This window comes from Oncorhynchus kisutch, linkage group LG12, assembly GCF_002021735.2.
Source record: "Oncorhynchus kisutch isolate 150728-3 linkage group LG12, Okis_V2, whole genome shotgun sequence".
Classification (NCBI taxonomy): Eukaryota; Metazoa; Chordata; class Actinopteri; order Salmoniformes; family Salmonidae; genus Oncorhynchus; species Oncorhynchus kisutch.
The window spans coordinates 53,201,915-53,226,767 of NC_034185.2; the positions used below are offsets into that span (position 1 = coordinate 53,201,915).

Sequence of the window (24,853 nt, forward strand, 5' to 3'; positions counted from 1 at the left end):
GTGGACCTCTGAGATGGCTGGTCACAAAGACTTGCTCCGGATCACGACCATGGATCAGGAGCCATAACTCTTCCTTCCCGAGTCAGAACCAGGACCCAACCACACAGAGCACATCTGGCGGGGAGTGAGCTGGCAACCGGAGGGTTGCTAGTATCAATACCCCCTAAACTGCTCATTGGACGGTGCACTGCAGCTGCTCTCTGCTCCAGCCTCTACAACCTAATGTGTGTTTGTATGTATGTGTTGGATAAAAGCAGAAGAAAAATTCCCATCACACAATCCCAATAACAATGGCTAGAGTTTGAGGGAGCTCAAAGACTGGCTCCTGCTACTACCACATCATAACGTGGGAGGCCAAGTATTAGAACAGACAAGCCATACCAGCCGTACGCGTGGGAAGCGCTTCTCTGAGGCGAAGTATGTGAAGAGGCCGTTCACACCAAGGAAAGGCCCTTCAAGTGCAAACTAAACTCAGCAAAAAAGAAACATCCCTTTTTCAGGACCCTGTCTTTCAAAGATAATTCGTAAAAATCCAAATAACTTCACAGATCTTCATTGTAAAAGGTTTAAACACTTTCCCATGCTTGTTCATTGAACCATAAATAATTAATGAACATCCATCTGTGGAACGGTCGTAAAGACAATAACATCTTACAGACGGTAGATAATTAAGGTCACAGTTATGAAAACGTAGGACACTAAAGAGGCCTTTCTACTGACTCTGAAAAACACCAAAAGAAAGATGCCCAGGGTCCCTGCTCATCTGCATGAACGTGTCTTAGGCATGCTACAAGGAGGCATGAGGACTGCAAATGCGGCCAGGGCAATACATTGCAATGTTCGTACTGTGAGATGCCTAAGACAGTGCTACAGGGAGACAGGACGGATAGTTGATCGTCCTCGCAGTGGCAGATCACTTGTAACCCACCTGTACAGGATCGGTACATCCGAACATCACACCTGTGGGACAGGTACAGGATGGCAGTAACAACTGCCCGAGTTACACCAGGAATGCACAATCCCTCCACCAGTGCTCAGACTGTCCGCAATAGGCTGAGAGAGGCTGGACTGAGGGCTTGTAGGCCTATTGTAAGGCAGGACCTCAACAGACATCACCGGCAACAACGTCGCCTATGGGCACAAACCCACCGTCGCTGGACCAGACAGGACTGGCAAAAAGTGCTCTTCACTGTCAAGTCGCGGTTTTGTCTCACCAGGGGGGGTGGTCCCCCCGTGTGGTTCTGGGATTTTTGCTCACTGTTCTTGTGATCATTTTGACCCCACGGGGTGAGATCTTGCGTGGAGCCCCAGATCGAGGGAGATTATCAGTGGTCTTGTATGTCTTCCATTTCCTAATAATTGCTCCCACAGTTGATTTCTTCAAACCAAGCTGCTTACCTATTGCAGATTCAGTCTTCCCAGCCTGGTGCAGGTCTACAATTTTGTTTCTGGTGTCCTTTGACAGCTCTTTGGTCTTGGCCATAGTGAAGTTTGGAGTGTGACTGTTTGAGGTTGTGGACAGGTGTCTTTTATACTGATAACAAGTTCAAACAGGTGCCATTAATACAGGTATCGAGTGGAGGACAGAGGAGCGTCTTAAAGAAGAAGTTACAAGTCTGTGAGAGCCAGAAATCTTGCTTGTTTGTAGGTGACCAAATACTTATTTTCCACCATCATTTGCAAATAAATTCATTAAAAATCCTACAATGTGATTTTCTGGATTTTTTATCTCATTTTGTCTGTCATAGTTGAAGTGTACCTATGATGAAAATTATTATTTTTAAGTGGGAGAACTTGCACAATTGGTGGCTGACTAAATACTTTTTTGCCCCACTGTATATGTAACATCGTAAATTAAGTAATGAACACCAAACCCCACAGAAATATGTTATTTGGTGTTTCCTTGAACATTCCTATCACTCATGATTTTTTTTTGCAAGAAAAACTGGGTCTGGGTATCTAAGTGTTAAGCTGTCCCAGTTTATATGATGTCCCAGTTTTTTTTTCAAGTAACATTGTATGAATTTAATCTGAACCCATTTCGGTAATTCTGGCTAAAATGTAGACAGAGTGCCATAAACTAGCCATCTTAGTCTTCAGAATGATAATTGATTTTTGCAGATGCGTCATGGTTTGGTAACTCGATTTGCTACCATGGTTAAAATTGGGCTGCGTTCAGTATTTTGATGGATAATTCAGTTGAAAGGAAACGATGCTGTACTGAATGACCAATTGAAAACGTGGACGTGTGAGGGTGGGTTGATGAACACTGTCAGCATGGCCACTGCCATTTCAATACAGTACCTCTCTTATTGCTTCAAGGCACACCTTGATACAACCACCAAACTGGCGCAAACGTATCTGAAAGTGTGTTCAAGAACATACAATTACGTTTTGGGGAAACGTGTTGTTCAGTACAAACCCTTCCGCAACGTAGAAAACGTGCAAGCGAACTGAACGCACCTCTGGTTTCATGAGCTTCACCAGCGCATACCCTTTGAACTATGACGCCGACCATCCATGTAAACGGAAGTAAACGACCAAGAACAATTTCCACGTTCACGGTTTTATTTAGACGTTTATTAACACCATGGAACTCAATATATGACTAATTGAACTGCACAGCATCACATACTTACCCCACGTAGTATTTAATTGCGTTGGAGAAAGGACTTGTTTGATATATGTTTTCTAGGTAATGCTAGTTAGCTGCTAACAATGGCTAACTGTATGGTTTTTCATACTCAAATTGCCTCCATCATGGAGGTGCTAGCGAACGCCGCCGTGGCAGAGATCTGTAAACTCGTAGACGACGACTATGCAGTGTTTCGTTTGGAAATAACTCAAAGCCAGAAAGAAAACAGGGGATTGCGAAGGAAACTACAACTACTGGAACTGAAGGTGGCACGAGAGCGCGTCCTCGCCAGTCGTCCCAGTAGTGTCAAGATCCTCGACCGTTACAGAGGATTGGCAAGAGGTACATTTTGCAGAAGGCCGAGGTGCGCGGCCTGTTGCCTTTCATATATAGCTCAGTGTCTGTCGCCCCGTTCCCATTCTACACATGTGGTTAACTAGAATTGGATCATGGTCAGTTTTTGGATAGTATGCAATAAATCCCCTGATTACTTAGCTATCTTGCACAAAGACACTATCATATTCTAACCAGATTCATGTTTAATGCATTTCCTATGATTTACTAATTGAATACAATATGAGGCATGGATTATAATAAATAGATCTATCAATAGTATATGAAGAAGATAGGTTAAGTGTTACTTTACATCCTTACCAATTCTAGATGTGTCAATAGTGTGCCGTATATAGTTGAGCATTGACAGTCCATAACCTAAACACCTCTTTTTCCCCCCTATTTACTCTCGCAGGTGAAGGACATCTCACTCGAGGCCACAAGAGCTTTGTGAAGCCAGCAGGACACACTACATGGAGTGATGACCAACCAATCACTGTTGATGAGGGGAGTGGAACCTCAACCCAGCACGTTATCGTGATAGAGGTTAGTGTAATAGTATTAGATCAAAATTACATCAAATGTGACCCGTTTATTTCAGAATGGCAACCCCTCAGCTATTCATGAACACCCTTATTTATATGCCATATGGGAGCTTGTGAGACTTCCCGACAACGTTGTTATCCAATTAAACTCATGTACCAGTAATAACCTCTTCTCTTCTTGTGTCAGTCTGCAGATGCAGAGTCTACAGGTCCTGGGGTTAAGCAGGAGAGGTCTGATGGAAAGGATGACCTACGGCGCAGCAGAGACATCCAGACCGGAGTGCCCCCTGTAATCACGGAGGTCCCCACCACTGCCCCAGCGCAGCCCAGAACCCAGCGCAGTATCACGGAGGTCAGTGGAACGCCGAACGCCGTCCTCAAGTCACAGACAGACACCAAGACATTAACTGTAACACACAGACTCTTACACACAGGATCTGACCCAGAGAGGCTGGGGAGACTGGGCTGTCCTCCTGCTCCTGGTTCAGAGTACTTACCAGTATTTCTCCAGAGCCAGAGGATGGTTAATTCCTATGGTGATGGTGACGTGTTAGACACTGGCGGTGATGATCCGTCTTGTTCTTACGCTACAGAGATGGACTCTAGCAACATGCCCTTGGGTTTAGAGACACAGACTGATCTGTCTAGAGGGGACTGGAACCAGTACAGTAGTAGTGTATACACTGAAGGGTGCCTAGATGAGAAAGGGGAGGTTATAGTGATAGATGAGGTGACTGTGAAAGTGGAGGGTGACGCTCCTCCCACATGGAATGCAGATAGTCACCTAGGAGACAGACACTCACAGGGCACATATTTCTTAGATTACAGGGGAAGCTTAGAGACAAATCCAAATGTCCCTACCCTCTCCCCTTTACACACGCTCAGGGATCGCGACCCAGTGTCCATGTCGATGGGTCCTTCCGATTCACACGGCCACGTCCTTTTCAATCAGGTATTGAACTCAAACGACACAGCTAGAGCCCAGGCTCAGGAAGGAGGAGCCACATCAGGCAATAGTAAAGAGAAACGGTTTCTCTGCATGTTCTGTAACAAAGGCTTCAGCTGCCCCAAAAAAGTGGAGATCCACCAGAGGGTCCACACAGGGGTGAAACCCTTTAATTGTACCCAGTGTCATATGCGCTTTGCCCAGGCTGGCGACCTGAAAAAGCACCAGAGGGTCCACACAGGGGAGAAACCCTATAGCTGTACGCAGTGTGAGAAGAGGTTCTCCCGCCAGGACCACCTGAAGATGCACCTGAAGGTCCACACGGGAGAGAGGCCATTCGCCTGTACACACTGCGGGAAGAGGTTCTCAGAGAGGAGATACCTCAGGATACACCAGCAGAAAAATCATTCCACTCTATAACATAGAAAGTAACCATTCCACTCGATAGATTCTGACGTTTAGATCAAACCCTGTATTAAAGACAGTTGAATTTTCTTGTCAGTAGAAAAGATCCACAGATGCATTTGGAATAACGAGAGTAACAGATTTCAGTGTAGAAAATTCCTGGGTAGAATATTGCATCCAGACATTGTGATATATTAAGCCTAAGAAGTCTGTCACATATTGTGTTTGTACTGTGTAGGCTATATGATGTTTTCATATGGTTTATTTAACACTTGTTTATGTTTAATAAACATAAAATGAGACTTTTCATTCTAAGACTGTATTTCACCAGTTTTCCATCCAACCTTTTTATGCGAGAAAAATACATATCGGATAGAAAATGTAATGACTGGCCTGATGGAAACAGAAACATTTCCGGTAAACATTCCAAATGTTGACGAAACGAAGTACACTAGACAAGGTGGGATCTTTTTGTGTCTGCTAAAATGAAATATGTGAGAAATGTTGGTGGAAACGCTTTTATGTTTTGTGGTTCTCCACTACGAAAACAGGAAAACAGTTTATTAGGCTAAATATGAAATTAATAATGATGAATTTCACAGGTTGGTGAAAGCGCATGGTGACGAGCTAGATGGTCCTTTACGATAAATATCGAGGGTCTTATTCTGGTGACATGATGATCGATGCTTGGCTGCCGTTTGATAAATACAAATAATCTCGCTCTTTTGTCCATAATAATAATCTCATCATGTAGGCTATACGTGCGCTCTAGCCAACAGTGTGCAGATAGCGCTATTGGCTAGAGCACACTGCCAATACCAGAGTGGGCACACCCGCTACATTCTTTTTTTGAGAAAAACATCAATAGAGTAAAAAATGTGATGGAAACCCATTTAACCCACTTTTATTCGGTACATGGAATTTAACTGTAGAATGAAATATGTGCACTACGTCATCACACAGCCTTTCATCCACAACAAGTCAAGTTGATGGAAACGCATCTCTGGTGGGAAAATGCGCATATTGTTTTTGATTTTAGAATATTCGCATTGAAAATGTGTCGCCAATTGGATGGAAACATAGCTACAGAGACTCTTTAATATCACATCTGATCTCACCCTATTCTGCATATACCCGACAAGGATTTATAACCAATATACACTTAATAAATATACCCACACACTAACAAACACCTACTGTACAAGTCAAAATATTTTAGTCTGATGACTTTTGACTTATCATAGCTAACTTGTTTTTAGCACCAACATCATATTTATGTTCACCATGGTGGGTTTAACAACAATGAAGTCATTCTGTAACTACAGTATAGGACTCAAACATAGTGGGGATGGGTAAACACTCCATGTTGAAAGTGTGTTTATTATCTGTGTGTACATACCTGATGGAGTGTATGTCTGTGTAATCTGTATCACCTGTCTCTTCCAGGAGGAGGGTCCAGAGGTGCTGCTGGGGAAGGAGGAGGGGTGTGAGGAGGGTCTGGGGAACCCTGAGGGGACCATGGTCATGGAGGAAAACCAGACTACACCTCCTCCACAACCCACAGAGGAACTAGCTGAGCAGCACAAGACCACACACAGTCTCACTGAGGTGAGCCGACAATGAACTACTGTCTGAATGGTATTAGGTCAGGGCCCGTATCCACAAAGCCTCTCAGAGTAGGATTGCTGATCTAGGATCAGTTTTGCCCTTTAGATAATAATGAATAAGACTATAGACAGGTGGGGATCTGAAACTCGATCAGCACTCTTACTATTTGACGCTTTGTAGATACGGGCCCAGGTCTTGACCATGCATTTGAATTATACAATTATTAAAGCGTGTAAGTAATCAAATCAACTAACATGTTTGCATAGTACTCATAGCAATCCCTCATTACCCAATCAGAAGATGCTCTATAGCAGGGTACTCATATCAGATTTCTTGATCCAACATCCTCTCACTCTATCTCTTACAGTCAGTAGACATGGAGGATGGGAAGCCTGATCTGCTGCTGGTTAAAGAGGAGACAATAGAAGATGGACCAGAGAACATTGACCTGCTGAGTGGACTAAAGATGGGGGAGCAGGGTAAGGGATACATACATCTTTTTATAAATAATGGGGCCAATGTGTAATATTAGGATCAACATTTTTAAATGGTTTGAAACAAAATTGAAAAAATATTTTCATGCAGTTCCACATGTGTACTTAGAGGAATATATGTAAATTGGCCCATAACTCCACTTATACAACAAAATAGGCCAAGGATTATACATAATTTAAGCAGGGTTCATACAGACATTGGGAAGTCAAATTCAAGGACTTTCAGGGATATTTTCAAGCACTTAATTGTAATTTTCAAGGACCTCAATGTTATAGAATTGTCTAATTTATACAACTGTACATATAGGGCTTAATAAAATTGCAGGCGTAACATGGAAACTACAATGTATTTGTCATTAGATCATATCGTGTTGAAGCCCACTAGGCTATGTAATTTGTTGTCATTGTATCCAGAATAATTCATTGGAATAGCTTGGGTGTTGCGCAATAGTCTATCAATTGCGCACAGTAGACTCAGTGTCGAATCTGAGGCACAAACACATATGAAAACATGAACTCATTACCTTGATGCTTTCTCTGTTAAATCTAACAAGAACCTTCTGTAAATCAAGCAGAAAATAACTTATGATAAACATCAATCTGGTAAGGATAGTGGATCCTTACCAGATTGATATATCTGGTAAGGATATCTGCAATCGCATATATTTTGGGGAATTTGTGTGCCCTTAAACGGTTTTCACCCCGTAACATACACTGAGTGTATAAAACTTTGTTCCTGGAGAGCTACTGTCCTGTAGGTTTTCATTCCAACCCCAGTTTTAACTAATCTGTTTATCAACCAGCTAATTATTAGAATCAGGTGTGGTAGATTGGATTGGAGTGAAAACCCACAGGACAGTAGCTCTCCAGGAACAGGGTTGGAGAGCCCTGCTCTAATCACTCTGACATCAATGTAAATGCAATCAAAAATCAAGGGTTTTGATGGCCTCTTTTAAAAAGAGGATCCCATCGGCTTTCTAGGCCTACTACATTTATTTGTCAACCATGCTCTCGATGGTGCAGCTGTAGAACGTTTTGAGGATCTGGGGACCGATGCCAAATCTTTTGTCTCCTTTTGTCTCCTGAAGGTGGGGCAGCAGTGTAGCCTAGTGGTTAGAGCATTGGACTAGTAACTGAAAGGTTGCAAGTTCAAATCCCCAAGGTACAAAATCTGTCGTTCTGCCCTTGAACAGGCAGTTAACCCACTGTTCCTAGGCCGTCATTGAAAATAAGAATTTGTTCTTAACCGACTTGCCTAGTAAATAAAGGTAAAACATTTTTTTTTTTTTAAAGGGGTTGTCGTGCCCTCTTCACGACTGTCTTGGTGTGTTTGAACCATGATAGTTCGTTGGTGATGTGGACACCAAGGAACTTGAAACTCTCGACCCACTCCATTACAGCCCCGTCTATGTGAATGGGGGTGAGTTCGGCCCTCCTTTTCCTGTAGTCCACAATCAACTCCTTTGTCTTGCTCACGTTGAAGGAGAGGTTGTTGTCCTAGCACCATACTGCCAGGTCTCTGACCTCCTTACAGGCTGTCTCATCATTGTCGGTGATCAGGCCTACCACTGTTGTGTTGTCAGCAAACTTAATGATGGTGTTGGAGTCGTGCTTGGCCACGCAGTCATGGGTGAACAGGGAGTACAGGAGGGAACTAAGCATGCGCTGCTGAGGGGCCCCCGTGTTGAGGATAAGCGTGGCAGATGTGTTGTTGCCTACCTATTCTTACCACCTGGGGGCTGCCCGTCAAAGTCCAGGGAGGTGTTTAGTCCCAGGGTCCTGTGCTTTGTGGGCACTATGTTTTGAACGCTGAGCTGTAGTCAATGAACAGCATTCTCACATAGGTGTTCCTTTTATCCAGGTGGGAAAGGGCAGTGTGGAGTGCAATTGAGATTGCGTCATCTGTTGGAGCGGTATGTGAATTAGAGTGGGTCTAGGGTTTCCCAGGATGATGTTGTTTATGTGAGCCATGACCAGCCTTTCAAAGCACTTCATGGCTACCTATGTGAGTGCTACGGGGCAGTAGTCATTTAGGCAGGTTACCTTCACTTTCTTGGGCACAGGGACTACTGGGTTGAAGCAGACTTTTCAGAGCCCAGCACAAATCCAGGGGATTATTCTGCCCCGAAGATGGAGTTTGTTTATCTAGGACATATTAAAGTGTTTGTTTTACTGTCCGTTACCTCCTTAACCAGCTCAACTCACAGGTCAAGCTTTTGAGGTGCCCTTCGCTGTCGAGTAGGATATCTCCGCTCCTCCTGGGCTTCCTGTGGTGGGCCAGGTTCGGGTGGAAGGTCAGGCTCTGTCTCTCCCGTACGTCCACAGTCAGGAGAATAGTCCTGGGTGTCGTTATTGTTCTTGTTCTCTCGGCATGTCTCTGCTGGGGCGTTGGACCGTAGCAGATGATCCACATGAATGTTGACCTGGCGATGACCAATTTGGACTTGGTAAGTCAAAGGTCCTCTGCGTTGCAAGATCACACCTGAGTTCCACAGGCGCTTGGGGTGTCTGAAATCACGTACCATCACCCTCTCTTCCTCTTTGAATTCTCTGACAGTCTGAGTGTCTGTCATGAGCTTTCTTCTGCTGTAGCTGGTGCTTTGCCACAGTGCTTGACAAGTCTGGTTTCAACAATGTCAGGCGGGTATGTGGTTGGCGTTTCAGAAACAGTTCAGCTGGTGTACATTCCGTTACTGTGTGTGGGGTGTTACGGTAAGTAAACAGGAACCGGGGAAGCCTTTGGTGGATGAGCACAGACTGAACCTCGAGTCTAGTCCAGGCCTTTGCACGGCTCTCTCCGCTGCTCCGTTTGATGCCGGATGGTAAGGTGGTGACAGGATGTGCCTTACTCCGTTGGTCTTGAGAAACATTTCAAAATCGTTTGACGTGAACGGGGGGGCATTGTCCGATACGAGCTCCTTGACTCATCCAAAGGATGCAAACAGGTGTCTGAGAAGATTGATGGTCTTCTCAGCTGTGGTCAGTTGAGTAGGGAACACTTCCATCCACTTGGAATGGACATCGACGACAACAAGGAAATATTGCTTGTCAATTTCGGCGTAATCCACATGGATGCGTTCCCAAGGTGTAGCAGCCCAGGACCATGGATGAAGAGGTGCAGCAGCAGGCTTGTTGCGAACAGCTTCACAAGGTGAGCAGTGGCCTACATGCTGTTGAATGTCCTGATCCAGTCCAGGCCACCACAGATAACTGCGAGCAAGTGCTTTCATTCGGGTGATCCCTGGATGTCCCTCATGCAGGTCAGATAGCAGTCTCCTCTGGAATTTGTGAGGTACCACCACCCTTGATCCCCACAGAACACACCCTTGATCAGTGGACAACTGGTCTTTCTTGTCGATGAATGGACGAAGGTTATCGTCATTTACGAAGGTTGGCCAACCGCCTAATGTTAAGTCCAAGACTTTGGAAAGCACTGGGTCTTTCCTTGTTTCCTCTGCTATGTCAGAAACAGATATGGGCAGTTCATCAATGAGAGAGATCTGGAAGACTGCTCTATCATCTTCATTGTCAGAGTCACTATTGCATGGTAGTCTTGATAGTGCATCGGCATTTGCGTGATCACTGGATCGTCTGTACTCAATCTCGTAGTCGTAGGCTAACAATATCAGAGCCCAACTTTGCATTCGAAGTGCAGCAAGGGTTGGTATAGCTGATTTTGGTCCAAGGATGGCCAACAGAGGCTTGTGATCTGTCAGCAGTTGGAACTTCCTTCCGTAGAGGTATTTGTGAAACTTCTTCACTCCGAATATTATGCTCAGGGCTTCCTTCTCAATTTGAGCATAATTTTTCTCACTTGGTGACAGAGTCCGTGATGCAAATGCAATAGGGTGTTCTTCACCTGACGGTAGAACATGTGAGATGACGGCTCCTACTCCGTATGGAGATGCATCGCACGCGAGTCTCAGCTTCATCTCTGTGTTATAGTGGGCAAGCCACTTGCTCTTTAGCAGACGCTGTTTGCAAGTCTTGAATGCTTCTTTGCATTGTGGGGACCAATTCCACTTTGTATCGGCCTGCAGCAGTTGGTGAAGCGGATGCAACAATGTGGACAAGTTTGCCACAAACTTTCCGTAATAGTTCAGGAGCCCCAAAAATGACCTCAGCTCTGAGATATTTGTGGGCGCTGGAGCGTTTACGATTGCTTCCACCTTGCTGTTGGTTGGGTGCAGGCCTTGTGCATCAATCTTGTATCCGAGATACTCCACTGAGTCCTGGAGGAACTCACACTTGCTGCGTTTCATTCTCACTCCGTATTTCTCCAGTCTTGACATCACTTTGTCCAGCACTACAAGGTGCTCTCCAATGGTTGGTGCTGACACGAGGATGTCGTCCATGAAGCACACAACATGGTCTATACCGTCCAAGATCTGATCCATTGTTTGTTGGAATATCGCTGGAGCTGTCGAGATTCCATAGGCCAAGCGATTGAATCTGAATAGCCCCTTGTGTGTATTGATGGTCAGATACTGTTCTGACTCCGGATCCAGCTTCAGTTGCTGATAAGCGAATGCCAGGTCCAGCTTACTGAAAACCTTCCCACCAGCTAGAGTGGCAAACAGATCTTCAGCGTTTGGTAGTGGATATTCCTCTGGTAGTATGCAGCGATTTACTGTGACCTTGTAGTCACCGCACATTCTGACGGTCTTGTCTTTCTTTGGGACTACAACAATTGGAGCGGCCCAGTCGCTCCTCGCTACTTTCGTGATTATGTTATTCTTCTGTAGGCGGTCCAGTTCCTTCTCTACTGCTTCCTTAAGAGCATAGGGAACTGGACGTGGTTTGTGAAAGATAGGCTTGGTTTCTTCTTGCACTCTGACTTTTGCTGTGAAGTCTTGTATTTCAACGTAGCCATCTTTGAAAAGTTCTTTGTGCTTCTCCAGCATGTTAGTGAGTGTAGCCTGACTCACTGGTTTGTCATTTCTCAGACTGAAGATTTCTCCCCAGTTCAACTTGATCTTTTGTAGCCAGTTTCTGCCTAGCAAGGCTGATTTCTCCTTTAACAATGACAAGCGGTAGCGTCCACTCCTTTCCCTCATACCGGACTGGTACCTGGATCTGCCCTAACACAGGAATAGTGTCACCAGTGTATGAAGAAAGGCGGATGGATGCGGGCTGAAGAGGACACTCTTTCAGTTTTTCTTTGTAGAGTCTCTCTGGAACCAGAGATACAGACGCTCCGGTGTCCAGCTGCATTTTAACCTGTTTTCCCGCTAACTCCATGTTGAGAGAGATTCCATCTTTTAGTTGTTGAGCTGTGTACACTGTGAACAGTTCCACTACTGTTTCAGTTGTACCTTCCTCTTCTTGTGCTGCGTCTGACACTTTGTGCGCTCTTGCTGTGCGTTTCGAGGCTTTACATACTCTCTGTAAATGTCCAACCTTTCCACAATGGCACTTTTCCTTTTGGAATCGACATTCACTGTGCTGATGATTATCTCCCGCACATTTGTAGCAACTTGGCTTAGACCTTTGAGATGTGGGCTGCTTTGTTCTTGTGTAACCTTGAGGACAGGACTGAAAAAAGTGTGACTCTTGTGAGCTTTTTTCACCACGTGCATCACTGACCTTGTGAACACCTTTCTGACGTTCTGCATGTCCCGATAGCTCAATAGTATCCCTGAAGGCAAGCTCGAGTCCAAGTGCTATATCACAGGCTTTCTTAAAGGTCAGGTCCTTCTCTGACAGGAGCCTTCTGTGATATGCTTCACCTGTGAGACCACATACAAACTTGTCTCGGAGAGCATCATCAAGAAATCGTGTAATCTCACATGTACTTGCCAGCCTTTTCAAAGCAAGGATGTAGTCAGCCACGGTTTCCCCTTGACTCTGGTGACGTTGGTAAAATCTGAAACGTTCCGCAATGAGAATTGGCTTAGGCTTGAAATACCTTGAAAGAGTTTCAGTCAGTTCTGCATAGTTCAACTCCACTGCTTTCATTGGTTCAATGAGACCTTTCAGCAATCCATACTCAGTTGGACCCAAAACACTGAGAAATACGTCTGCTTTCTTTCCATCTTTGATTTCATTTGCAGCCAGCCAACGCTCAAAACGCTCCAAATAGGAATCGAAATCCTCTTTTGTAGCCTCAAACTCTGGTACTCGACCAATGGTTGCCATTTTCACAGTTAATTGTTCAGTTTCCTTATATTCCTTAATTTTCTGAATATTCATCTACTTCTTCACTTCAGAAGTTTCTGCAATTACTTCATTCACTGCACTCATTTGTATTAATGTACACACCGTGTTACGTTCCTTCTTCCTTCTTGCCAATATTTCTCCACTGAGATCGCCTAATTTCAATGGGTTCAATGACAGTTTATTTTATTTAACCACCAGAGGGCAGTGTCGCTATTCTGGACTCCAATAGTCTTGCTACTTGACAACTCCTGAATACTGTACTAGCAGTGCTAGCAGTGCTTAGCCTTCTCTACTGGCGAAAGAAAATAAATATAACTGACGAATTACATAATTATTTTGAGTTTCATTACTCACGCAACATTCTTCCCTTCAAGCAATGTCCGTTTATGTAGTTTAATCACCTCGTCGCCACTGTAATATTTGTGTTGTGGAGAAATGACCAGGCAGGAGATGTGAGTACAGTTTTCGTTTAGTCAAAACCCCTCATGCTCTACAGTTCGCGGCATTCCCGTGCGCATGTTCATTTCCTATTAGGTGTAGTAACGTAACACTGCCGTAATGCATTACTGCTTAGTAACAGCACAGTAACTAATATAAACAGATGTAGATCCCAGATACTACAGTGGTCTCTTTGAAACGTAGGTATTACAGACTCTGTCAGGGAGAGGTTGAAAATGTCAGTGAAGAAGACACTTGCCAGTAGGTCCACGGATGCTTCGAGTACATGTCCTGGTAATCCGTCTGGCCTTGTGAATGTTGACCTGTTTAAAGGTCTTACTCACATCGGCTACAGAGAGAGCATGATCACACAGTCGTCCGGAACAGCTGGTGCTTTCATGCATGCTTCAGTGCTGCTAGCCTGGAAGCAAGCATGAAATGCATTAAGCCCGTCTGGTAGGCTTGTGTCACTGGGCAGCTGGCGGCTGTGTTTCCCTTTGTTGTCCATAATAGTTTTCAAGCCCTGCCACATCCGATGAGCGTCAGAGCCGGTGTAGTAGGATTCAATCTTAGTCCTGTATTGACGCTTTGCCTGTTTGATGGTTCGTCCGAGGGCATAGAGGGATTTCTTATAAGAAAATAATCCGTATTAGTGTCCCACTCTTTGAAAGCGGCAGCTCTAGCCTTTAGCTCAGTGTGGATGTTGCCTGTAATCCATGGCTTCTGGTTGGGATATGTACGTACAGTCACTGTGGGGGTGATGTTGTTGATGCACTTATTGATGAAGCGGGTGACTGAGGTGGTATACTCCTCAATGCCATTGGATGAATCCCGGAACATATTCCAGTCCGTGCTAGCAAACCTGTCCTGTAGCGTAGCATCCGCGTCATCTGACCACTTTTGTATTGAGCAAGTCACTGGTACTTAATGCTTTAGTTTTTGCTTGAGGATAGAATTATGGTAAAGTTTGTCAAATGGAGGGCGAGGGAGAGTTTTGTATGCATCTATGTGTCTAGTTGCACATGCTGGTTGAAATGAGGTAAATCGGATGTAAGTTTACCTGCAATAAAGTACCCGGCCACTAGGAGCGCCACTTCTGGATGAGCATTTTATTGTTTGCTTATGGCGTACAGCTCATTGAGAGTATGTCATAATCGGTTCGTGGTTGTAAATAGACGGCTACAAAAAATATAGATAGTGTGGTCTACAGTTTATCATGAGGCACTCTACCTCAGGTGAGCAATACTTTGAGACTTCCTGAATATTAGGCGTTGCGCACCAGCTGTTATTGAAAAATAGACACACCATCTGTCCTGCCGATGCACAGAAAACCCAGCCAACTGTATATTATCCGTGTCGTCATTCAGCCACGACTCGGTGAAACATATTACAGTTTTTAATGTCCCATTGGTAGGATAGTCTCAAACGGAGTTTATCGAGTTTATTCTCCAGTGATTGCACATTGGCCAATAGAACGGATGGTAGAGGCGGTTAACCACTCGCGGCCGAATTCTCACAAGGTACCTGGATCTGCGCCCCCCTGTATCTCCGTCTTTTCTTCATGTGAATGACGTGGATTTGGGCCTGGTCCGGTAGGTCCAGTCATTGCGCAATCGCGTGTGAAAACAGAGTTTTGACTGTCCACTATTCAAAAAAGGATCCCAGCTTTCTTGTGCTGCTAGATTTATTGCTAAATTCTTAAAGTTAAGCACATTAATCCTCTTTACAACCGGTGTAGTCTACCTGGCATACATAGGCGGTGTGTGTGTCAAGTTTGGGGAATCAAATTTTCAATCCATGCATCATCGCATTTGCAGACTTATGTGAGAGAGCCTAGTATTCGTTATGTGGTGAGTAGATTGGATAGTCATAATTTAGGCGAACAATATAACTCAATCACTGTTTGAAAAAAAAGACTGCTCAGTGCATGACTGTTTCTTTCTTTGCACAGGAAAGTGGCCTTTTATAAACATATTTTATGCAATTCTACTATACTTTATATGACTGGACATTAACAGAATCTTTTTAATTTGACAAATTACAGGGTACGCTATTCTGCTGATACTGACAAACAGATCAAAAACAAAATAATTGTCCATATAATAGGCCTACGGGAAGGGGAGACACAAAGGAGGAAGTTATTGTCCAAAAACAAACTTTTAAGTAGCACTGACCCAACAATGATGGTGAATATATGCAGTGCTCACACCCCGGGGATAATGCTAATGCTATCCGTTGGTGCCAATAAGATATACTGGCTATACTGTTTGTCCAATTAAGTTGAGAATTTTGATAACTAAAAGACAGATTTATTATTTTCATTGTCTTCTCTTTACAGCAATAACCATTTGCTTTCCAAACTATATTGTCCCGCAATTGTATTTTGAAATATGCCTCAACAATAATCTGCCCAAATTGCACTCACTGCTTTCCTTCTGACTGTAGGCAAACCGATTTTAAAACAATCCACAAGTTAAGCTAATGATCCTCTGTGGCCAAATCATGCTTTAGTAGCCTATTTTGAATTATTTAATTTATTTCTGTATAGACAGGAGTAGGCTAATTAGGCATTCTAAATAAAAAATTATTCCACACATACAGTACCGGTCAAGTTTGGACACACCTACTCATTCCAGGGTTTTTCTTTATTTTTACTATTTTCTGCATTGTAGAATAATAGTGAAGACATCAAAACTTTGAAATAACACATATCGTATCATGTAGTAACCAAAAAAGTGTTAAACAAATCAAAATATATTTGAGATTCTTCAAAGTAGCCACCCTTTGCCTTGATGACAGCTTTGCATTCTCTCAACCAGCTTCATGAGGTAGTCACCTGGAATACATTTCAATTAACAGGTGTTCCTTTTTAAAAGTTAATCTGTGTAATTTCTTTCCTTCTTAATGCATTTGAGCCAATCAGTTGTGTTGTGACAAGGTAGGGGTGGTATACAGAAGATAGCCCTATTTGTTAAAATTCCATATTATGGCAAGAACAGCTAAAATTAGCAAAGAGAAACGACAGTCCATCATTACTTTAAAACATGAAGGTCAGTCAATCCGGAAAATTTCAAGAACTTTTAAAGTTTCTTCTAGTGCAGTCACAAAAACCGTTAAGCGCTATGATGAAACTGGCTCTCATGAAGACCGTCACAGGAAAGGAAGATCCAGAGTTACCTCTGCTGCAGATGATACGTTCATTCGAGTTACCAGCACAAATAAATGCTTCACAGAGTTCAAGTAACAGACACATCTCAACATCAGCTGTTCAGAGGAGACTGCGTGAATCAGGCCTTCATGGTCGAATTGCTGCAAAGAAACCACTACTGAAGGACACCAATAAGAAGAAGACTTGCTTGGGCCAAGAAACACGAGCAATGGACATTAAACCAATGGAAATCTGTCCTTTGGTCCAAATTTACGGTTTTTGGGCCCAACCACCGTGTCTTTGTGAGATGCACAGTAGGTGAATGGATGATCTCTGCATGTGTAGTTCCCACCGTTGAGGATGTGTGGGAGTGCATTGCTGGTGACACTGTCAGTGATTTATTTAGAATTCAAGGCACACTTAACCAGCATGGCTACCACAGCATTCTGCAGAGATACACCGTCACATCTGGTTTGCGCTTAGTGGGACTATCAATCGTTTTTCAACAGGACAATGGCCCAACACACCTCCAGGCTGTGTAAGGGCTATTTGACCAAGAAGGAGAGTGATGGATTGCTGCATCAGATGACCTGGCCTCCACAATCACCCGACTTCAACCCAATTGCGATGGTTTGGCATGGGTTGGACCGCAGTTTGAAGGAAAAGCAGCCAACAAGTGTTCAGCATATGCGGGAACTCCTTCAAGACTATTGGTAAAGCATTCCAGGTGAAGCTGGTTGAGAGAATGCCAATAGTGTGCAAAGCTGTCATCAAGGCAAAGGGTGGCAACTTTGAAGAATCTAAAATATATTTTGATTTGTTTTGACACTTCTTTGGCCATTACATGATTCCATATGTGTTATTTCATAGTTTTGATGCCTTCACTATTATTCTACAAAGAAAAACCCTTGAATAAGTAGGTATGTCCAAACTTTTGACTGGTACTGTATATTAGTAGGCTATATGTAAAGACCATATTGAAGTAAGAATAGTCTGATGGGTGATTAATATTATCACGTGCTTGTCAAATAGTGAATGAGAGACGATGAAGTGTGTGCAGCCTGCGCAAGAAACAGAGCAGAGTTTATGCCTTTTTTTAAATCGTCATTAGTCACATCATGCAGCTAGAATGTATAAAACATGTAAACGTATAGCCTCATTTTTGTATCACAACTAAAGTTGCATAAATGTCTCTTAACTTTAGCAGATAGGAGGACCTGTTTCTTTGTTAAGCGCTCAACACAGAATAGCCGCATGTGCGCACTCCCTCAAATCGTTTGGGGAAAATATCCTTTATTTTAGTCAGCTATGTTCAATTGTATTCTTCATACTATTAAATTATATGAAATAATGTCATGGAATTCTAAGCAAATCTTCTCTGCTAAATGAATGTGTAACCCACAGCCATATGGTATAGCCAGATCAGTGCCTAACGTATGGACAACTCAGAGTAGGCTATTCTGTTCTTCTGAAATAAGCTACATTTTCTTAATATCATGTTTCTTTAGACCTGTGTAAAATAAATAATGGATGTATTGTGGTGTAGTCTACAGTGCCTTGCGAAAGTATTCGGCCCCCTTGAACTTTGTGACCTTTTGCCACATTTCAGGCTTCAAACATAAAGATATAAAACTGTATTTTTTTGTGAAGAATCAACAACAAGTGGGACACAATCATGAAGTGGAACGACATATATTGGATATTTCAAACTTTTTTTAACAAATCAAAAACTGAAAAAATTATTCAGCCCCCTTAATTTAATACTTTGTAGCGCCACCTTTTGCTGCGATTACAGCTGTAAGTCGCTTGGGGTATGTCTATCAGTTTTGCACATCGAGAGACCGAATTTTTTTCCCATTCCTCCTTGCAAAACAGCTCGAGCTCAGTGAGGTTGGATGGAGAGAATTTGTGAACAGCAGTTTTCAGTTCTTTCCACAGATTCTCGATTGGATTCAGGTCTGGACTTTGACTTGGCCATTCTAACACCTGGATATGTTTATTTTTGAACCATTCCATTGTAGATTTTGCTTTATGTTTTGGATCATTGTCTTGTTGGAAGACAAAACTCCGTCCCAGTCTCAGGTCTTTTGCAGACTCCACCAGGTTTTCTTCCAGAATGGTCCTGTATTTGGCTCCATCCATCTTCCCATCAATTTTAACCATCTTCCCTGTCCCTGCTGAAGAAAAGCAGGCCCAAACCATGATGCTGCCACCACCATGTTTGACAGTGGGGATGTTGTGTTCAGGGTGATGAGCTGTGTTGCTTTTACGCCAAACATAACGTTTTGCATTGTTGCCAAAAAGTTCAATTTTGGTTTCATCTGACCAGAGCACCTTCTTCCACATGTTTGGTGTGTCTCACAGGTGGCTTGTGGCAAACTTTAAACGACACCTTTTATGGATATCTTTAAGAAATGGCTTTCTTCTTGCCACTCTTCCATAAAGGCCAGATTTGTGCAATATACGACTGATTGTTGTCCTATGGACAGAGTCTCCCACCTCAGCTGTAGATCTCTGCAGTTCATCCAGAGTGATCATGGGCCTCTTGGCTGCATCTCTGATCAGTCTTCTCCTTGTATGAGCTGAAAGTTTAGAGGGACGGCCAGGTCTTGGTAGATTTGCAGTGGTCTGATACTCCTTCCATTTCAATATTATCGCTTGCACAGTGCTCCTTGGGATGTTTAAAGCTTGGGAAATCTTTTTGTATCCAAATCCGGCTTTAAACTTCTTCACAACAGTATCTCGGACCTGCCTGGTGTGTTCCTTGTTCTTCATGATGCTCTCTGCGCTTTTAACGGACCTCTGAGACTATCACAGTGCAGGTGCATTTATACGGAGACTTGATTACACACAGGTGGATTGTATTTATCATCATTAGTCATTTAGGTCAACATTGGATCATTCAGAAATCCTCACTGAACTTCTGGAGAGAGTTTGCTGCACTGAATGTAAAGGGGCTGAATAATTTTGCATGCCCAATTTTTCAGTTTTTGATTTGTTAAAAAGGTTTGAAATATCCAATAAATGTCGTTCCACTTCATGATTGTGTCCCACTTGTTGTTGATTCTTCACAAAAAAATACAGTTTTATATCTTTATGTTTGAAGCCTGAAATGTGGCAAAAGGTCGCAAAGTTCAAGGGGGCCGAATACTTTCGCAAGGCACTGTATATTACATGGATCAGTGGAAGCCAGGAGATGCTAAAGGTGTTTGTTAATTAACGGTCAATTACCGTGACACCGGCAGTTATTTGCATGACAATCACCCGCTGACAATTTCATGACCGCCACAGCCCTACGCCTGGCACCTACTACTATACCCTGTTCAAAGACACTTCAATCTTTGGACTTGCCCATTCACCCTGTGAATGGCACACGTACACAATCCATGTCCCAATTGTCTCGGTTTAAAAATACTTGTTTAACCTGTGTCCTCTCCTTCATCTACACTGATTGGAGTGGATTTAGCAAGTGACATTAATAAGGGATCATAGCTCTTTCACCTGGATTCACCTGGTCAGTCTGTCATGGAAAGGGCAGTGTTCTTAATGTTTTGTATCCTCAGTGTAAGGAGACATGAAATGTTACGTAGTTGCACTGCATTTCCTGGATCTCGGTACAAAAAACTGTCAGACAGCTAGATCAAGGATTCTTACAGGGTTCAAGTTTAAAGTATTATTGAACTGATTAATGCTTAATATATATGATACAACAACTTACACAGCCATAAATGCAAGGACAGAAAAGTAATGTTTTATGTCACCTGATTTTGGACATTAAGACACCCACCATGAGAATGGTTAAACAGGTTCTAAAGGAAGATGTGAATTGTATTGAATATAGCTAAGTTCCCCCTTATATCTTAATGTAATGGCATGAAAAAGAAATGGGACGATTATTATCAGTGACTTATCAACAGCTGTAACAACTTGTCCAGCGTAGGAAATACTCACTAGTGTATAGAAAGACCCACATATAGCCTACATACACTATTAGATCTTCCAACGGGAATAGTGGCTATTGATTTTTCTTCTTTAATGAAATCAATACAACTTATGTTTACATGTATGAATTTGACAGGTAATTGACAAAAAAAAACTCCATATGTAGAGTCTTCCCTGCCATGTTTGTAAAGTCTATTTTCTAAACTCTTCATGTAGGTGGATGGCTGGAGACTAACAGAGCAGACTGGGTGGACATCTTGGATTCCCAGACCGGTGCAGCCAAGGGCCCAGCAAACAAAATCACCGAGCAGGCCTGGACCAGAGGTGAAATAGTAGAGGTCAGGGGATGGGACAGCATCCTCAACTCTGGGCTGGGGAACAACGCTGTTAACCACAACCAGAAACAGATAGTCGAACACACAACGACATCCGAACTTAGTCTCCATGACAACAGACTGGCTGAGACCAGGGCGAGGCATAGATTTGGTCTGCAGGGACAGGAAAGTGAACATATGCGGCGGGAGAGTACAGACTTCGCTTACGATGCTCCGTCCTGCTCTTATAATTGTGAAAGACTGATGGCGCCTCAGGTTAACCCTCTAACAGGTGCTGCCTTCAGCCTGTCTTCTATAGGATCTGTCAACTGTAACATGGACCCTGCGATAACACAGACACTCCCTGGCCTTCGTCCTCCTCACAGTCTCCTAATGTTAAACCAGACCTCAGACAATGCCAGTGCCTCAACACTAAATGGCTACACAAGCCCATTGACAAATGACAGTAGTGAAGACGGAATCAGTAAAGGTGGCAGTGGCAAAGAGAAGCGCTTCCTGTGTTCATTCTGTGGGAAAGCCTTCAGTTTTCCCCAACAGGTGGAGATCCACCAGAGGGTTCACACGGGGGAGAAACAATTTGGCTGCCACCTGTGTCGGGCGAGTTTCTCTCACTCCTTCAGCCTGAAGAGGCACCTGAGAGTCCACACAGGGGTGAAACCCTTCAGTTGTACCCAGTGTCACATGCGCTTCGCCCAGGCTGGTCACCTGAAGAGGCACCAGAGGGTCCACACAGGGGAGAAACCCTACAGCTGCACGCAGTGTGAGAAGAGGTTCTCCCGCCAGGACCAGCTGAAGATGCACCTGAAGGTCCACACGGGAGAGAGGCCATTCGCCAGTACGCACTGCGGGAAGAGGTTATCAGAGAGGAGCTACCTCAGGACACACCAGCAGAAAAAACATTCCACTCTTTAACATAAAAAGTAACCATTCCCCTGGATAGCTTCTGACATTTAGATCAAACCCGGCATTAAAGACAAATATACATTTTCATCGTTGTCAGCTGAAAATACCCACAGATGCACAGATGACCAATAGATTTCAGTCTTGAATATTCCTGGATAGAATATTTCATCCAAACATATAAGGCATATCTACACTACCTTTCAAAAGTTTGGGGTCACTTAGAAATGTCCTTGTTTTTGATGGACAATCATTTTTTTGCTTTTCTATTAAAATAACATCAAATTGGTCAGAAATACAGTGTAGACATTGTTAATGTTGTAAATGACTATTGTAGATAGAAACGGCAGATTTATTTTTAATGGAATATCTACATAGGCGTACAGAGGCCCATTATCAGAAACCATCTCTCAGCAGTCTCAACGTCAACAGTGAAGAGGCGACTACGGGATGCTGGCCTTGTAGGCAGAGTTGCAAAGAAAAAGCCATTAAGATGGGCAAAAGAACACAGACATTGGACAGAGGAACTTTGCATAGAAGGCCAGCATCCCGGAGTCGCCTCTTCACTGTTGACCCTGAGACTGGTGTTTTGTGGGTTCTATTTAATGAAGCTGCCAGTTGACTCGTGAGGCTTCTGTTTCTCAAACTAGACATTAATGTACATGTCCTCTTGCTCAGTTGTGGACCGGGGCCTCCACTACTCTTTCTATTCTGGTTAGAACCAGTTTGCGCTGTTCTGTGAAGGGAGTAGTACACAGCTTTTGGCAATTTCTCGCATTTCTTATTTCTCAGAGCAAGAATAGATTGACGAGTTTCAGAAGAAAGTTCTTTGTTTCTGGCCGTTTTGAGCCTGTAATCGAACCCACAAGTGCTGATGCTCCAGATACTCAGCGAGTCTAAAGAAGGCCAGTTTTATTGCTTCTTTAATCAGAACAACAGTTTTCAGCTGTGCTAACATAATTGCAAAAGGGTTTTCTAATGATAAATTAGGATAAACTTGGAAAAGGATAAACTTGGATTAGCTAACACAATGTGTCATTGGAACAGTGAGTGATGATTGCTAAGTGATGATTGCTAATAATGGGCCTCTGTACGCCTATGTAGATATTCCATTAAAAAGAAATCTGCCATTTCCTGCTACAATAGTCATTTACAACATGAACAATGTCGACACTGTATTTCTGATCAATTTGATGTTATTTTAACCTCTTGATCCTACCAATACCGGATCCGGGAGCGTGACTACAGGCTCAGCTCATTACCATAACGCAAAATGCGAAAAAATATTCTTAGAAATATTTAACCTCCACACCTATACAAGTCCAATAGCTCAAATGAAAGATAAACACCTTGTTCATCTACCCAGCAAGTCAGATTTCTAAAATGTTTTACGGCGAAAACACACCACACATTTATATTAGACCACCACCGAAACAAAAGACCTGCGGCGGCCATTTTGTCCCAGAAAATATAAAATTATAAAAGCAGGATTAAAAAATAAATCATTCACTAACCTTTTGAAAATCTTCATCAGATGACAGTAATAGGACATGTTATACAATACATATTTTTTTTTTTCAATAATATGCTATTTATATCCATAAATCTCTGTTTACAATGACAAGATTTTTGAAAAATGCTACTCAAATGTCCAGAGAAATTATGATAGCTCCGACAGATGACGTCAGATAACAAGCAATACACATGACTAAATATACATGTTCTACATATAGTTACAAAGATACACTTCTTCTTAATGCAACCGCTGTGTTACATTTATTTTTAACGTTACAGAATTCGTTCACTAGGCTACAATATGAGGCGGCGCTCAGATATTAGCTGTATGTCTCCTCTACGTTTGGAGAGCACAGAAACCCAAAATGAACCACATAAATATTCCCTTACCTTTGATGTTCTTCGATCAGAAGACGAGGAAGGAGTTATACTTACCCAATACATCGTTTGGTTTCAAGTTGTGTGTCTCTGTATTAGCATATGCTTACAGCTTCAGCTGAAATGCACCCAAAATGACTTCTGGTCCCGCACTCTTGCGCATCAAAACTTCAAAATTACATATTATATGTCGACTAAACTGGTCAAACTAAGTGCAGAATCGAGCATTAGGATGCTTTAATCGTGTAAAACAAAGATCAGCGCTAACAGATAAACCGAAGTCAATTGGTGCTTCATGGAAAAAGTGTCCGACGCGCGCAATAGAGTGCCTGTATTTCCGCGTGACCCGAATGATTTCGCCCGCCAAAGGACGGGGGCGCGCTAGATTCTAACAAAGGACGCGTCATTTGAAAGCAGACATCGCGCTGAACACACAGAAACTATCCGTAGCTGGTTGGGAAGGGTAGGGGCGATGACGTCAAAGTTGACCCAACTTTGCTGTTGAGAGGAGGGTGTTTGGAAGAAAGGCTGCCCTGGGAGTTCTGCTTTACATACAGACATAATTTAAACGGTTTTAGAAACTTTAGAGTGTTTTCTATTCAATAATTATTATTATATGCATATATTAGCAATTTTGGAAAAAAATATTTTCAGTTTACTATGGGCACGCACTTCCTCCAAAGGGGGCAGTATTCAGCCATAGGATCAAGAGGTTAATGGACAAAAAAATTTGATTTTTCTTTCAAAAACAAGGACTTTTCTAAGTGACCCCAAACTTTTGAAAAGTAGTATAAGTTTAAAAAGTATGTTACATATCAAGATTTTAGGACTCAAAGGTTCTATCTTCAAGAAGATGATTCTGAGATAATTGGCTTTACATTTCTGAACCCTCATTGTTTTGAATGGTGTCAGTGTAACGGATGTGAAACGGCTAGCTAGTTAGCGGTGGTGCGCGCTAAATAGTGTTTCAATCGGTGACGTCACTTGCTCTGAGACCTTGAAGTAGTGGTTCCCCTTGTTCTGTAAGGGCCGTGGCTTTTGTGGAGCGATGGGTAACGATGCTTTGTGGGTG

At 43.0% G+C, this 24,853-nt stretch overlaps 3 protein-coding genes across 16 annotated transcripts in view; 2 read left to right on the forward strand and 1 right to left on the reverse strand.

The window, feature by feature from the left end:
* Positions 1–24,853, forward strand: part of LOC109901251 (zinc finger protein 583-like) — an 880,650-nt gene that overhangs the window by 444,031 nt on the left and 411,766 nt on the right. The window lies entirely within an intron of this gene.
* The window catches only part of LOC109901169 (zinc finger protein 629-like), a 247,635-nt gene that overhangs the window by 157,414 nt on the left and 65,368 nt on the right, over positions 1–24,853 (reverse strand). The window lies entirely within an intron of this gene.
* On the forward strand, positions 2,484–21,976 carry LOC109900454 (neurotrophin receptor-interacting factor homolog). The gene is made up of 6 exons (XM_031836569.1): positions 2,484–2,977; positions 3,384–3,514; positions 3,701–3,865; positions 6,311–6,472; positions 6,840–6,951; positions 20,870–21,976. Exons 1-6 carry the CDS (start codon positions 2,719–2,721, stop codon positions 21,898–21,900), a joined length of 1,860 nt encoding a protein of 619 aa, XP_031692429.1. The 5' UTR covers positions 2,484–2,718; the 3' UTR covers positions 21,901–21,976.

Bases quoted from the DNA above. Each gene is read 5' to 3' on its own strand.
- LOC109900454 (XM_031836569.1), top strand. From the start codon at position 2,719: ATGGCTAACTGTATGGTTTTTCATACTCAAATTGCCTCCATCATGGAG. The intron at 3,515-3,700 runs GTTAGTGTAATA...TTCTTGTGTCAG, and splicing joins AGCACGTTATCGTGATAGAG to TCTGCAGATGCAGAGTCTAC. The intron at 6,952-20,869 runs GTAAGGGATACA...CTCTTCATGTAG, and splicing joins ACTAAAGATGGGGGAGCAGG to GTGGATGGCTGGAGACTAAC.